The sequence below is a fragment of the Pempheris klunzingeri genome, chromosome 18, assembly GCF_042242105.1.
Source record: "Pempheris klunzingeri isolate RE-2024b chromosome 18, fPemKlu1.hap1, whole genome shotgun sequence".
In the NCBI taxonomy this organism is placed as follows: Eukaryota; Metazoa; Chordata; class Actinopteri; order Acropomatiformes; family Pempheridae; genus Pempheris; species Pempheris klunzingeri.
This window is the reverse complement of record NC_092029.1, coordinates 16,695,447-16,710,994: the sequence shown is the minus strand read 5'-3', so window position 1 is coordinate 16,710,994 and position 15,548 is coordinate 16,695,447. Positions and strand designations below refer to the sequence as shown.

Below are 15,548 nucleotides of genomic sequence, written 5' to 3'. Positions count from 1 at the left end.
TTTTATTTTTTCTTTGCTGTTTTGTCGGAGCTCCTCTCACTTTAAAGTGGACCAGCTTGGGATTAAAAAGCGATATTTAAATAGAAATGTGATGACAGGAGTTTTTAACCCTCAAACTTTTAAAGTTGCAGCTCAAGTCATTTTGCCTTAATGGTTCTATTTTTTAGGTCAAGGGAAATATCAGTAGCAGTTACAGTAGCAATTAATGGTACAAAGTATTATATTACAAAATATATATAAAATTTAAACACAACCTAAACCAGAGCAGGTAAGAATCCAGGAGCACAGAGAAAAGTGCAGACGGAGAAGATGGAGCAAACGTGACAAAAAGCAGCAGCTGCAAACTGTCGGCTGAAGCTGGTCTATTTATGGTTCATCATGTCTGTTCAGGTTCAAGAGAAATCTCAAGGACCATCAAAGCAAACAATTTGAATCGGCCATCATAAAGGGTCTGAAGAGTCACAGCACATTTTCCCTTTATAATTCTGGTTGATTGTGTGCAGGTTGGTGGCCTAAAAAGTCAGTGAATTCCAATGTTATATTACACAATAAAGTGTTCAAAATGTCAAGGGATCTGAATACTTCACAGCACTACTGTATCTGTATTGTAGTCGGTCCAAAATGTGTCCCAGAAGATCTGTTTCTTTATCGTTCAGAATTTCCCCGGCCACCAATTTCTGCTTAAATTCAGAGAAGCTGTCGATGAAAATGACACAAAGACACTGAGTGGGTTTGAGCAGGTTTTATTAGATCTCTACGTATTGTTTCATTGCTAGGCTGCTGTACAGAGGAGCTCAAAGCTATCATGAAAATAATCGATTCCTATTTTCACTTTCTCGACTTTAAACTCTCCAGTCGGTGATTTTTAACTCCAGCAAATCGACCCCTTCTACCAACTCCGATAAGAGCTACCAGAGATCTGTGGAAGGGTAGTGCAGGTCATTAAAGTCACTGAAACAGCCTGAATGAACTCGCTCTGAACTTAGGTTTTCTACAAATCAAACCTTTGTTTTATTGAACTGCGGTGGCTGAAATCTCCGCGTTAGTGTGTTAGAAAGACTGAATGCAGAGAATAAACAGTCAAACACATCAATTGGATCTTTTAACAGAAAGTCAAGCATGTATAGTTTAAGTGCTACAGCACCTCTTTTGCAAAGCCCAGCTCACGCATGTTATTCGGCCTTATGTTGGAGCGACTATAGACATGTTAGACATCTACTGAATATCTTCTCTTGCAGCAGGACGACGAACTCTAATGTGACAATATAAATCTCTGAGGTTAAACTGTGTCGTTTGCAAAAAGCAGGACAGGACAGGAAGAGGATTTACAACAGAATCAGTGGGTTGGCTTCACGGAGGTGGGGGGTGGTGGTGGTGGTGTTGGTGGGGGGGGCGGTTGCCAGCTGTGCTTTTCGTCTGGGTTTCAGATGAGTTTTGATGGATCCAGAACATCCTCTTGTCAGCAGACAGTGCAGGTTGAGGCGCAAATCCAACGTTGTCTTTATTTGACCACACTGGAAAAACAGCGAGGGGGAGATGAGGGACTGTGAGTTGTTATGTTATATCCCATCTTCCTTAGTAAATAAGCTTAAATTCATTTTTCCTCCGCATAATCTATCTCCTGTTTCTCTACAAGTTAAATTCAGAGAGGACAGCAGAAGACCAAAGCGGCCAACGCAGACAGGACTGAATGTAACTGAAAAACTTCAACTCAAAGTGTTTCTGCTTTCTTTGTTCACAGATAATCCACTGAGGAAGACAAGATGTGATAGAGGCTCTGGAAAAATCTAGTATGTGGACTAAAAAAAGAAAAATGTAAGTTTGCTGTTACTATTTCTGTTTTTATAGGGAAAATCCAGAAGGGGGGATTTAGACACTTTGAATTTTGATATGAAATTGAAATCACACAAAGTTAAGGTCTTAAAAAAATACCACCAGGGAGGACTACCAGTGTGTTACTGGCAACAACAACATTGTTCACACAGATGTAATCGAGTAAATTGCGCAGTATTTCCCTCTGAAATGTTGAAATGAAAGTCCCTCAAAACATACTCAAGTAAAGGAGCAGTAAGTCAAGTTCTTCTGTACTACAGAGCTCAGGCACAGTATAGTAAATCTCCTTCTGTCCACTGCCATTACCGTTATCTAGAAAAGGACAAGCTCCGACACTGTGGCCCAAGCTTTACAGCTATACTTGAACATTTTGGACAAAAACACGCGTTTGCTTCCTTACGATATGTCTGTGTGTTATTTATGTAGCTACAGCCTGCAGCCAGTTAGCTTAGTTTAGCATACAGCCTGGAAACAGGGAGAAACAGCCGGTCTGCATCTGTTAAATGGTAACAGTTGCTGGGAGCTTGTTGCCAGGCAACCAGTGGATGTTCTGTTACTGTTACTGGTGGCTAAGAAACAGTGAAAACACAACTCCTTGCAAATAAAGGTTTTATATCTCCAAGAGTGTTCCTGTAAATTTTATTTCCCCATCTGTAGCCCTGCGCGACACTCACACGCTGGTTTCCTTGTAGCGGTCCAGAGCCTCCTGGGCCACCACCTCAGAGAACTTGGGGTCGGTCCAGGGGATGTCGCCCGGCACGGTGAAGTTCATGGGTGGAGAGTCGAAGAGCTGCACAGTTACATTTGTCTCTCCAGGCTGCTTCGCCTCCTCCTCCTCCTTCTCCTCCTCCTCCTCACCTGGCTTCTTGTCAGTGTCCCTGCAGATCACCTGCAGTACAGGGAGGGTTTCATCTTAACACTTTTGCAGCAGCTGAAACATATCTGCGTTTCCAAGTTAGGTTGCTTTTAATGTCTCCCAAAAGAGAAAACTGTCATGGATTAAAGGAATTACTGGGAAGAAAACAGACATGTCACAAATAGACACTTTATCATTAAAAAAAAAACAAAAAAACTCTTGCCAACGCTGTGCAAGTAGTTTTATTCACAAAAACATGAAAAAGCATTAAATAAAACCTGAAAGTTGACTTTATGGAGATTTCACAACACAGACTTTCCTTTTTTTGCTCTACTCTCATATGGACTGTATATTTCCTGCTTCCACATAACTCACTTTAACTCGTTAAAGCCTCTAACCAGCTCCGACAGAGACAGATGCCGTGCGGTCAGCTCAGCAGGACAGCGAGCAGGTCTACGTACCGTCTGAACCCGGAAGATGTCCTTGGTGTTGGTCTCGTTTGCCAGAGAGGACACCCAGCCGAACTGTCTGTTGAGCAGGTCCAGGATAGACGAGGTGTTGAACATCTGCTCCTGGAAGCTCTTCAGGAGGCTGTCGTACTGCTGGGTGAAACGCTCGGCCATGGCCAAAGCCTCCTCCAGCTCGGCCTTCAGCGGACCCTCCAGAGGCCTCTTCCCAGAGCAGTCTGTGAGGGAAACAGACAAACGTCATCATGGAGCTTGAGTAAAGCGAGCCAATGAACATTGTGGAGCATTTAGCAGCTAACGAGCCAGAAATTTCCCTTAGAGGTGGTGGAGACCAAAAACAGAGCTAAAAGAGATTGAATAATAGACTTAAATTCCAAATGAATGATCACATTGCTTGTAACTGCTGAATGTGCAAATAAGCAACTGTTTGTTCTGAAATTCTCAGGTAAGCACTGTTTACTTTAATGAGGGAGAGAATGACAAAGTTATTTTTGGGGGCACCCAGGTGGCCTGACCGGGTTTAGGGCACCAGTCATGAACTACAAAGTCCACAGTTCATGTCATGGACCTTTGTTCCATATTGATCCTCACTTCTTCCTTCATTTCAGGTCATCTTCTTGGTCATCATCTTGGTCAACAACCAAATAAAGGCATGTATTGCCACTTTGCAGTTTTATACAATACTTGTATTGTATAAAACTGCTTGGGCTTCAGGATACAAGCGATTCCCACAGCATTTTATCCTGGAGATGCAGCAACCCGCCAAAATAAAGCACACCTCCATTAATCCTAGATGAAGTCATTACATTTTTATGAAACATAATGTTCGGCTTATGAAGCATCAGGGCTATGTATTTAACGTGAGGCGATAGAACACCACATAATGGATAACCTGTTAATAAGGTGATCTGATTCAGTTCAGCTGGTGATTGGGACGAGAAACTGAGCTCCAGCTGAAAATCTAAAGCTAGATTTCAGTCTATGGTGTTCATGCCCCCTGAAGCATTTCTCTGAATGAGAAATCAATATGAACCTCTTTGTTTTTTTTTGTCTCAGTGTCTCAAATGTAGATGATCCGTTTTTGCAGAACAAAAACATCATCAACACAAAGGAATAGATTACATAATTCGATTACACTCTCTCTGCACCCGCTGCCTTTCATTTGAAGCCCTTCCTGTTTCCAACATTACCATAAAGCCTAATTGTGTTGCTCTAATAGAAACATTTCCGGATGTTCATTCAGCTCTCCAGCTCCGGTTTCCTGCATGAAAGGACACAGCCAGACCTCACAGCACCCTCTTAACCATTTGAACTGTTATTATTAGTTGTTTAATGGCATCTCACATCATTTAGTATTTATTTAAAAATGCTATTCATGTTATTTAATGTATTTTTCCCTCAGTATTGCATGTTATTTGTTTGTTTTTGCTGCCTACCTAACTTTCTGCCTACTGTATGTCATCCTGATCACCTGTATCATAATGCCTGTTTCATATCCATGCTTGCATTCTAGACTAATGATAGTGGTCACAGCATTAATGAAAAAATAAAGCACTCCATTGATTGTTCTCACCAATATGTTGGATCTCTTTGCATTTCTGACACTCTTCCCGGAACTTGAGGCAGCCGGCTGAGTTGCGGCGAATCTCTCTGCAGGTCATCCTGCCGTTGCCAAAAGGTTTGGAGATGACCACGTCCTCATTCATGCTGCCGTCTGCGTCCAAACACGCAAACATGAATGTGTTGTTTTTTTAACCCCCAATTCACAACCTTGTGTTCATTCTACGTTTACATGCAGGGTTTGAAATTCAGTGAAAAACCCTGCAGGATCACTCACAGAGCTCCAAAGAGTTTAGGACTGGCACTTAAGGAAAACTGATATGTACTTAGACACATGGGAAAAAAACCACAGTATACTATGGTAGATTGATTTTTTCCCCCCATTCTGCACTTGCTATCAGCCAAACTTCCAACAAAAAGTAAGTATGGCATCTACACTATAGTGATGTAAGCAGAATATGTGATGTACCTTCATTCGGAGCCGTGTCTGCATCTATGTCCATCATGGAGCCCATAGAGCTGAAGAAGTTCCTGCCCATGCCCATCATAGGGGAGAACAAGCCCTGGAAGCCGTGGAATGGATCATGGAATAGAGAGCGGATGCTCCTGCTCCGGCGAGTGTACGGTCCCAGGAAATTGGGAAGAAAGAACACTGGAGGGGTGTAGTGCACATGATCAGCCACCTGAGAAACACAGAGAACATAGAGACACAGCTGATGATTAAAACTACACGTTATCACCTCACTATGTAGCTGCTGTGGAGCATGGAGCAAACAACTGCTTATTTACACATCCAGCAGTGACGGAGCAACATTATCATTCATGTGGAGTTGTGTTTCTGGTCACATGACGAATGTACACCCAATATTCAATCTCCTTTTAGCTCTATTTTTGGTCTCAACCAACTCCTTAGGGAAATATCTGCCTCTTTACCTACTAAATGCTCCACTATCTTCACCAGCTCGTTACTTTTTTCCGCAAAAAGAGCAAGTGATATTTCTCTCTATGTCCAACCTCCACCCAACACGGACCTCTGAGCCTGGTTCTGTTCGAGGTTTCTTCCCGTTAAAGGGAAGTTTTTCCTGCCACTGCTGCCTAATATAATATCTGATGCTGCTCATGGGGGATTCTTGAATCCTTACTTTTGAATTCCTGAATTGTTGGGTCTCTCTCTTAATTAAAGAGTTTGGCCTAGACCTGCTCTTTCTGCTATAATGTGATTCTATGTTGTCATGTTTTAACTATTTCTGATTGTCTGAAACATGGTTTTGCATGAATTATTTGCTTTGTACATGTCCTGCTCTGCATGGTGCCGCCATATTCCTATAAGCTCTTAACCAGTTCAGCTGCTACATGTTTTATTTTGGACTGTTCTCATTATACTTCTCTGTGTTATTGTTCTTGTTTTAATAACTGACTTAATGAAACTTAATGAAAACTAGTCAAAAGTAAAAGAGATGATTTGATTATGTCCACCAAATCATGTGCTTGTGGTATGAGCTTTCTCAGTGTATTCCCTTAGTCAGTGAGCAGCACCAGCAGGTACGTCCATCACTCAGATATCAGTGTTTACATCGCTGTTCTGCAGTACCTTCATACTGTCAGTAAATATGCTGTCCACACCATCGGCCATCTCCGTGTATTTTTCCTCCAGGTTGTTGAATTCTTTGTTCTGTCGTTGGCCCTCCTGCTCCAGGAAGTCCAGCTTCTCTCCATTGATCCAGATGGAGAAGGGAGACGTTCTGTTTAGCACCTCCTCCAGCTGCGGATAGAGGGAGAAGTCTAATGATCTGTACATTTGTAGCTCACTAACTTATCAGGAGAGTGAGACAGCGGATGGGAAAGAGTGTTGTAGGAGTGACTATTTCATTTTTTTGTGTTTTTGATCGGACGTCAAGGGCTGATTCGGATCTTTTCTGGACCAATGTTGCCAGATTGTTTGTGCCGTGCAGTATTATTACATTAATGTAGTATTTGCTATTTCATGCTTGCAATGAGACACTGAAACTTTTTTTTTTAAATTCAAAGATACTACTCTACTATTACATTCATGTTTGAATTAAAAGAAAAGGATTTTAGTTTAGTTCCTATATAGAACCAACTGTATTAACACACATTATATGACACATTATAATAATAATAACTGACCACCTTACATCTGGATTATAATCTGATATCAGCCCCATAAATATAATCTAATATGAGCATAAGTATGTGTGCATGTGAAGGTCTGACCTGGCGTCCCACCAGTCCAGATCCACTGCTGCATGTTCGGGAGTAGTATTTAATGCAGGTGTTCTTCAGACAAGGCTTACACTCCTCCCACAGAGCCTTCATGGTCTCATTGCAGACCTCCTCCTCCTGCTCAAGCTTGGCCTCCATCTCCTGAGCCGAACGCATCGCTTCCTGCAGCCACACAGGAACAAAGATATCAAGAGGCAATTGGAGGCATTGTTAGTTATAGTTTAAGTTACTGTAGAGCAATTAAATATGTATATTTTGCCTTAAATCTAGCAAAAGAAACTTCTTACCACTCTATGGCTACTTAATAATGCATTTTTAAGAACTGATCAGAAAACAACAATAATCTTTAAACAAATATTTCTGCTTTTTTTTTTTATGAGTTTTGTCTTTTTTTATCAGGAAATGAGAGAAACAACCAAAAAGAAGACCTGCTCTGCAATAAAATAAGTCTGTGATCTGTCAGGATACTTGTTAGGCTTTTTCTTGCTATCAGACATTTTTCATTTGATAAGATAAAATATATAAAACATCTGGACTCTTGCAGCTGCTGGAGTGACTTTACAGTTTTTGCCAGACAGCATGTTAATTCTTCTACAACCAGTACACTAACTAGACTAACTAGTATCTATGTCTGAAAAAAGCATTTTTAATCCATGTATCATTAGAAAACTTTGCAGTATAAAGAAACACCATCTCATTCTGCCATCCGTGTTGATGTCGGACACAAAAAGCATCATCAGCCACGTGTCTACCTCTTTCTGCTCCTTGGTCTTCTCCAGGACATCCAAAAACTTCTTGTGGTCCTCTGAAGATTTCTGCATCACACTCTTCATCTCCTTCACGCCATTAACGGCATTTTCAATCTGTTTGTCCAGATACTGCTCTCCCTGGACAGAGATCTCTGTGGAAAGAAACGTGTCACATATTCACTGCAGGGTAAATATTATAACATGTATGTGGGGTGTATTTGTTGAAGGGTTTTTGTTTGCTTAACTTCATTTATACAAATAAATTGGTTTTGAGGCACTAATTCACCTAAATTATTTAAAAAAGCCTACCTCCTCCCTAATAAGTTTTGCAATATCTACCTATTAAAATACTGTAATTTTAGTTTGATTTGCTCAGGCTTTCTCTCTGAAGAACACATTCAAAAGTCAATTCACAGAATAGCTTGTTTTTGAATGTCCTGGTTACTCTGGATAATCCACAGAATCAATCAATCCACAAAAAAAAAGCTTTTTGTAATTTGGGTGAACTGACCCTTTAAGGTTTTCTGACGCCAGTGCAGTGAAACTTACGGGCAAGATCTTCCTTTGATGGAGTAAGGATGCAGTTGACCGAGGCCAGAAGAAGAGCCATCACAGCCAGAGACTTTGACCCCTTCTTTCTCATCATCATCATCATCATTAACATCCTCTCTGACTCTCACAGGGCCAGCAGGCAATGATGAAAAAAAAACCTGGAAAATAAAACTTCAGAGGTGAACATCGAGGCTCCTCCTGACTTTGTTGTAATGTTGTTGTAGTTTCCCCTCCATCTCCACTAGAGGGCAGCACACACTGCACAGAAATCAGAGACCTACGCAGCTGAAAATGACCATGCTTGCTCAGCAGTTTGCCACCCTTACACAGCATAACATAAAAATAACACCGCTGATCAATACTGATGAATAATTCAAACTATCGCCTGCAGAACGGATCATTTCCCTCGTCTCCAGTCACATTCATGAAACAATAAGCAAGGACATTATCCCAAAACTGACCTCAGATCAGTGTTTCCTGTGACTTAAACCAACTGTCTTGCAAAAGCCATTATATAAAGACAGCAGCAGGTCTTTTCTCTGTTTGCCCATGTTTTTCTCACTTGTTCAGCTGCCTGCATATTTCATGGCAGCTTCAACAAACTGATTGTAGCTCCTGACAGTTTCTTCACACACACACACCCACCCAAGATAAAGACAGGGGGAGAAAGTCAACAGACAGATGGACTGGCTGTCCCTCCTCGCTGTGAAGCTCTTCCCGTGCAGTATAAATCTCTATGGTTGACTTTTCTCCCTGCTGATTTTTTTCTGCAGCAAGACATGATCCTCTCCTTTCTTCTGAGTACTGTCTAAATGCACCATTTTATATGCCAGTACCAAGCAAAGTAATGACATCACCTTAACGTGCCATATAAAACATGCACATGCATATAATCTGCCCTGTTATGGTTTCAGGCTTTCCACCAGATTTGGGAAGCTTGCTGCAGTGATTTGCTCCCATTCAGCCACAAGAGCATTGGTGAGGTCAGCCACCGATGTTGGGTTATAAGGCCTGGCTCTCAGTCTACCACCCAGTTCATCCCAAAGGTTTTGAATGGGGTTGAGGTTAGAGCTCTATGCAGTGATTTCTCTCTGGCATTAAGTACAATCACAATTTTTTGGGCACTTGGGAGCAGCAGAAACAATTTACACACACGTGACTGACACTCTGTCGCAATGACGTTGAACGAAACTTGTTAACATACATCCAGCAGACATGGAGCTACATTATCATTCATTTAGAGTTAAGAACCTGGTGAATGTAAGCAATAACAACTCCTCTTTTAGCTCTGTTTTTGGTCTCCACCAACTCCTGAGGGGAAAACCTACCATTTCAGCTTCTTAATGCTCCACTACATTCACATGTTAGTCACTTTGTCATTTGATGGACGATGGACAGACTGAAACAAACAAAAACAGAACTTAAAGCTGCTAAAAGACTCCGAGGGGAACTACAGTCAACTGATGAGTTTCTTTGGGTTCATCACAACCAGCTACACCTTTTGCATTACATTGCTAATCCATTGCTAACATAAAAATACTAAAGCAGCTTCTTGAGCATACGGAAAGAAATATGCAATTACTTTTATTCATTAAGGGTTGAATTAAGTTATAGTAGGTCATTATGGTGTCCAAGCTAACAGGGATGCTGACCCATAGAGAATAAAGCCTATTGCCTTGTTTACTATCTGATGTTTCACATAATATTCCCTGAAAACAAAATATATCTTGAGTAACTTGTTTTTTTCCTATTTAAAAGCACTTGTTCATCCTCTGCTCAGTCATGGTTGTGCAGTCACCCCACCCACTTTCTTTTGTTCCTATGGAAACAAGCAAAGTACAGTATGCACAGCATGTTGTTTTTGCATCGTATTTGGTATGAAGCTGTCCAATCAACACAAAAAGATGTAAAAGCTTTAACATAAATGCTATTTTAACTCTCACCATTAAATCAAACTGAAATATTCTCTTATTTTATTTCCCCACATTTCAGCCCAACACATTTGGTAACTTCTGGATCCTACTAGAATTCAAAATGATGGGTTTGAGCAAAAAAAAAAGCTGGCAGCAACTATCATTCAGCACAAAGCATGCGACAGAAATTCTGGTGTCTGTTCTCATCGCATACAGATAAATTCACTTTATTGACAGTATAACCTTTCTGAATCTGTATGCTTTAATCTGCAATGAAAAACAAGAGAAGAAATGTCCCTGACTGTTCCAAGCCCAGCAGGGCTGGACGGCCACCTGGGAGCTAAAAGAAATGTCCCACTTTCTCATTTCTGGATGAGCTCATGTGTTCATGAGTTTAACACATAGAGTGCAGCAAACTGCGGCCGCTTACACAATGAGGTCATTATTCATGTGACAATAACGCTCTTGCTTAATCACAGTTACTGGGAGGTTTGTAAACAGGGATTGCATGCTTCCAGCGAGACCTTTTTCCGGTGAGGGAAAAAAAAAAAGAGAGAGAATGAGTAAGTCTTGTCGTGCAAAGACAGAGGAAAGAATGAGCAATGCGAAAGAGAGAAAAACAGACAGAGCTGGAGAGTTCTGCAGAGACAGGTTGATAGAGAAAGAGAGAGGAAGACAAATAAAAAAGGAAAAGAGAGAGAGAAAGGAGAAATAATTTACGAGGCAGTGGTCGAGCTGGGTTATTTGCTGAGCAGCAGCTGCAGGGATCCTGGTTACACGGCCGAAAGAATGCAAAGCAACCAAGCGGCCTCCAGTCCAGATGTTGGCTGCAAGGCTGTCCTGACAGTTCAGTTTCAGCTTCGTGTATCATGTTATATTCCTTTCTGTGCAGTATATACATAGCATTGTAACATTATTATAAATATGAAGTATGACCATTTGTCTCAGGTGAACCACAGAAAATTAATCTGCAAGGATTTTGATATCTGATTTATCCTTTCAGCCTTTATTTCCTTTATTTTTGAGCTCCTGCTTCTGTTCTGCTTCCAAATGTGAATACTTTTATGATAGTGAATTCAATGTATTTAAGTTTAGGACAGTTGATCAAAGAAAACAAGAAATTTGAAGGCGTTCCTTTGGCCTCAGGGCATATTACACTACATTTTATTGACGTAACAATCGATCAGTTACGAAGATAATTGTTAGCTGCAACCATGCTTTAATATTTTATTATGCATATTTATTATTAATACTTATACCTAAATACTTCACACATCCTGGATGTGATGGTTGCACCCATGATGTACTGTATATACAGTATTCATTTTTTATTCAAACTTCTTTAATATGTTAATTGATTTAATTGAACTAGCACCTTATCTGTTTTCTTAGCTATATCCCATATCTGTAGCCGATGAATTTCCCTCTGGGGATCAGTAAAATCATATCTCATCCTTTTTAGCTGCCATGTATAAAATATCTGTTGATGTAACATTTATGTATCTGCTGATAACTGCAAGTCACTGCTCCAGCTGATTCTAGTTTTAACTACTGATTAATCCTCCTTCTGTTTTGGTCCCATTCTCTCGTTTAGAAGCTCAAACCTGCACAAACGACTTTCCCAATGCCAGAATAAGAAGGAACAATTAATCTAATCTGGACCATCTGGGCTCCATTAAAACAAATGGGACACTGGCACATGTGACCTCATTTTGGCCTCATTATAAGTGTTTAGGGATTTCTGCACCCAAAGGATTCAAATGCCATGTAGTTATGGAGAAATTAGAAATTAAATCAGTTCATATCTAGAAAATGTACAAACAACTTTTTTTTTTTTCATTCAGTCATTTTGAGAACTGTCAGTATTGCCTAGCTAGTACAACGTTTATTTGGAGGACTATAGAAATTTCACATGGTGTTTTCAAAAGATGCACCATGTAAGATTTAATTCACAATTTAACGAAAAATGTGCAAAACTTGAAGAAATGTGAGTACTGACGTTATGTCAAAGATGTGTACTGTGGTGCGGAGATATCTACGGAGGGTAGCATGCTAATCAGCTAGCCCCCATCTCGTAATCCCAGTTTGTACCACAGGGGCGATAGTGAGTCACCGCAGTGTCCAGTCTGCCCCCAGTCCAACAAGAGAGGAAGAAGTAGTGCTGCCCCGCGACCCACACTGAGCAAAAGTCTGAATAATATTATAACAGCTATTACAAGTCCTGCTTAGTTGTTGTTCAGCAGTAGATTATTGAAGCACTGCACAGTCCCGTCTGCTACCCTCCATCCACACGGTGTTTACAACAAAGCGACCACGCCCACTTAGAAGACAGGAAGTGTGTACCGTTTCATACCATCTTTATATCTTTTCATAACATTCCTTGCCATCTTTAGTTAAAGCGCATCTTTGTTGTCAATCACGTTCAAAGTCCGACCCCCCCCAGTTAGTCACAGAATGGCACAGTAAGCAGAATGGTGGCTGAACCTTTTAGCATGCGATCATTATCACTGTCCATGCAACCCGTTCCCAACGAGAAACCTCGTCCGTTGGCAAAGAAAAGAAGTGTAATAGAAAGAAGCAACACAAGGGTTAACCTTTGTCTGGCTTTCCACCACTGGAGACAGATCTTGGAATTTGGAACGTTACTTTTAAGTAAACGACTAATGTTGGCTATTTAGTGAAACGGATCTTTAGTGCAACTTACGACAACGCAGATCCCACAGAAAAACATTAATTAACAAAATTATCAATGCATGGTTTGGCTGTAACTGTTTTCTTGCTAAAACTCCTGCCCCTGTTTGTCTGAACCAGGTGGCAAAATGTTACACATTGCACCTTTAAAAACCATCCTGCAGGCATCCGCTCAACAGTCCATCACCAAGTCACGCTTAAGCTCCTGTTATGCTGTTAGTTTTGCTGCCCCAGTTTACAGCCTCCAGTGTATTAAAGTGAACCAACCACACTGCGATGTAATCTGGCCTAATCCAGTTGTTTTTTTTTTTATCCAAAGATGGAGGTCACACCCATGAGTAAGCAATACAAACAGCAGTTACCTATTCAGCCATGGAGTCAGCAAATCTGTATGAAGGAAAACAACTGAAGGGGACAAACAGTAATAAATCAAGACACATCACAGAGTGGAAATTAAAGTTAGAAATGGTTCTTTGATTTTCATTTCAGATGAGCCTGGAAATGCATCTGATGTGTTGCACTCTTTTCTGTTCTAACTTATCACAATAACAGCTTGCATGTACAGTCAAGACACCGTTTTTGCTCAGAGCATCACCGAGCTGCAGACTCAGAACATGGAAGGACGAGTGACTCACCTCAGCGAGATACCTGAGACTCCAGACCGTCTGAAGCTGCCTCCGCCTCTCTGCTGCTCCTATTTATACCAGCGGATAACGGGGACGGTGCAGACATGTGATTCACTGGACAAACACTCTGCCCGGCGCCGCTACTGTCAAGTTACACGGTACAAAGGCTCGCTTCCTGTGTTACCTTTCAAAATAAATCGCTTTCGTTCGCATTGTGCTTTGTCATATGCGGGCTGGTATATAAAATTATTGCTTGTAAATTTATTTAAGTATATTTAATTTAAATAGCTTTACGTTGTGGGAAATGTGCTTCTTCTAGCTTATCTGTGCTAGGCTAACTAGCCAAATGCCCAAAGCATAAATTAGCTTAGCTGTGTTATAAGACTAGAACTAGGGAGAAGCAGCTAGCCTAGCTTTAGCCAAAGGTAACAAAACCAGCCTACCAGCACTCCTAAAGTTCACTAATGAACACGGAATAGCTGCAAACCAAAGCAGAAAAAGAGATTTTTGAGTTTTAGGGGCGATGCACTATTTCCTGACTGTCTTTAAAAACTATTCTTAGAATGAATAATAACACCTGTGGGTGTTTGAGTGCACATGGAAAGATTTTGGGACACTATCAATACTAGATGCCTACTTTATACTTTTGCAACAATATTTTATTTATATACCATTAGTACTTAAATTGCTTTATTCAATATAAAACCAGTAAATCCACTATGGTTAATTGATTTTTATGTGTACCACTCTTGAAGAGTTATTCCTTTTCCTTGAATTTTATTTTTTTTTTAAATTAATTAAAAAAATATACTGTCATGCTTTTATTTTGAAATCCGGAGGCGTTTTACTGTACTTGTGGTGTGTTTCACCGGATTTGATGCTCCTGAGCCTGAGGACTTTTCCAGAAGTTTTGTAATTTACTGGCAGCGGCTCAAAGCTGCTGAGCACAGAGACAAACATTTGATTCATCCTGAGCGTGACTCAACATTTAATAACATCTCTCCCCCTCTTCTTCATCTCAGCATATTACCAAACCACATGTACAAGTGCAGTCTCAAAACAGATTCACAAAAATAAAAACTAAAATTGAATTGTGTATTAAGCAAAGCAGAGCATTGAATTATGCTTTTACCCTTTATGCTATGCATATTATATGCATATTTCTGTGTGTGTGTGTGTGTGTGTGTGTGTGTGTGTGTGTGTGTGTGTGTATTGCTTTGCTGTTCTCAAACAATGACACAAAAATAATGAAATACAACCCTTGAAAGCCAAAATGTTAATTTCCTTCATTTTGTCGATACATCTTGCATTGCATGTGAAAAAATTAATCATACTTTTGAGGGATTTATTTTCTCATGTATAATCATACCTTTACTGAATACATCATTAAATGTAGCCTTATTATAAGTTTGTTTGAGCATTTGTGCTTATCAAGGTTTTAAGTGGCTCCAGAGCCCTTCACAGACATTCTGACATGTCATAGCAGTAACAGCACAAGTGTCATTGATATCATTCACAAATCTCTCCTATGTGTTGTTCTTGTAAGTGTCCCAGGAAACCAATAACAAGTCGTGCAGAACACCTAAATGCAGTGCTGCCATCTTTAATGTTATTCATTACACCTGTGCATTTCCTCCTTTCACAAGTTTCTTTCTTTGTTGTGAAAAAGTCCTGTTGTTTGCTACAGAGGTATGTGGGAACAACTAAAAATATGCTAAAGGAGTCATAATCTACTTTTATTTATTTCTTTTACGATAAAATACACAACGAAGCTGGTGTCAAAAAGATCAAGGATTAAAAGATCCCCATCATACTCCTTGAGCAAAATAAACCCAGGCGGTTATCTGAAAACAGCAATGTCACAAGATTTTATGAATGTAATGAAGAGGTGTGTCCAAACAGCTCATAGGTCACTGATGTGAGCCCCTCAGATTGTTATGACAGACAATCTGCCTGTACTAACATGCATGGTAACTTTCCGTAAGTGCAAGGAGGATTTGGGGGAAATTAAACCAACAAAGGAGGTTAAAAAAACACACAAATACACACACACACAC

The 15,548-nt window shown here is 40.4% G+C and overlaps 1 protein-coding gene across 1 annotated transcript; it reads right to left on the bottom strand.

Annotated features, from left to right (window-relative positions):
- Window positions 1–727: 727 nt before the first annotated feature.
- Window positions 728–13,570, bottom strand: clu (clusterin). The gene is made up of 10 exons (XM_070849764.1): window positions 13,497–13,570; window positions 8,259–8,419; window positions 7,713–7,861; window positions 6,952–7,122; window positions 6,308–6,478; window positions 5,186–5,399; window positions 4,730–4,870; window positions 3,151–3,374; window positions 2,508–2,722; window positions 728–1,514 (listed from the first exon to the last, which is right to left on the bottom strand). The coding sequence occupies exons 2-10, from the start codon at window positions 8,371–8,373 to the stop codon at window positions 1,502–1,504; spliced, it is 1,413 nt and encodes a 470-aa protein (XP_070705865.1). The 5' UTR covers window positions 8,374–8,419; window positions 13,497–13,570; the 3' UTR covers window positions 728–1,501.
- Window positions 13,571–15,548: the final 1,978 nt, after the last annotated feature.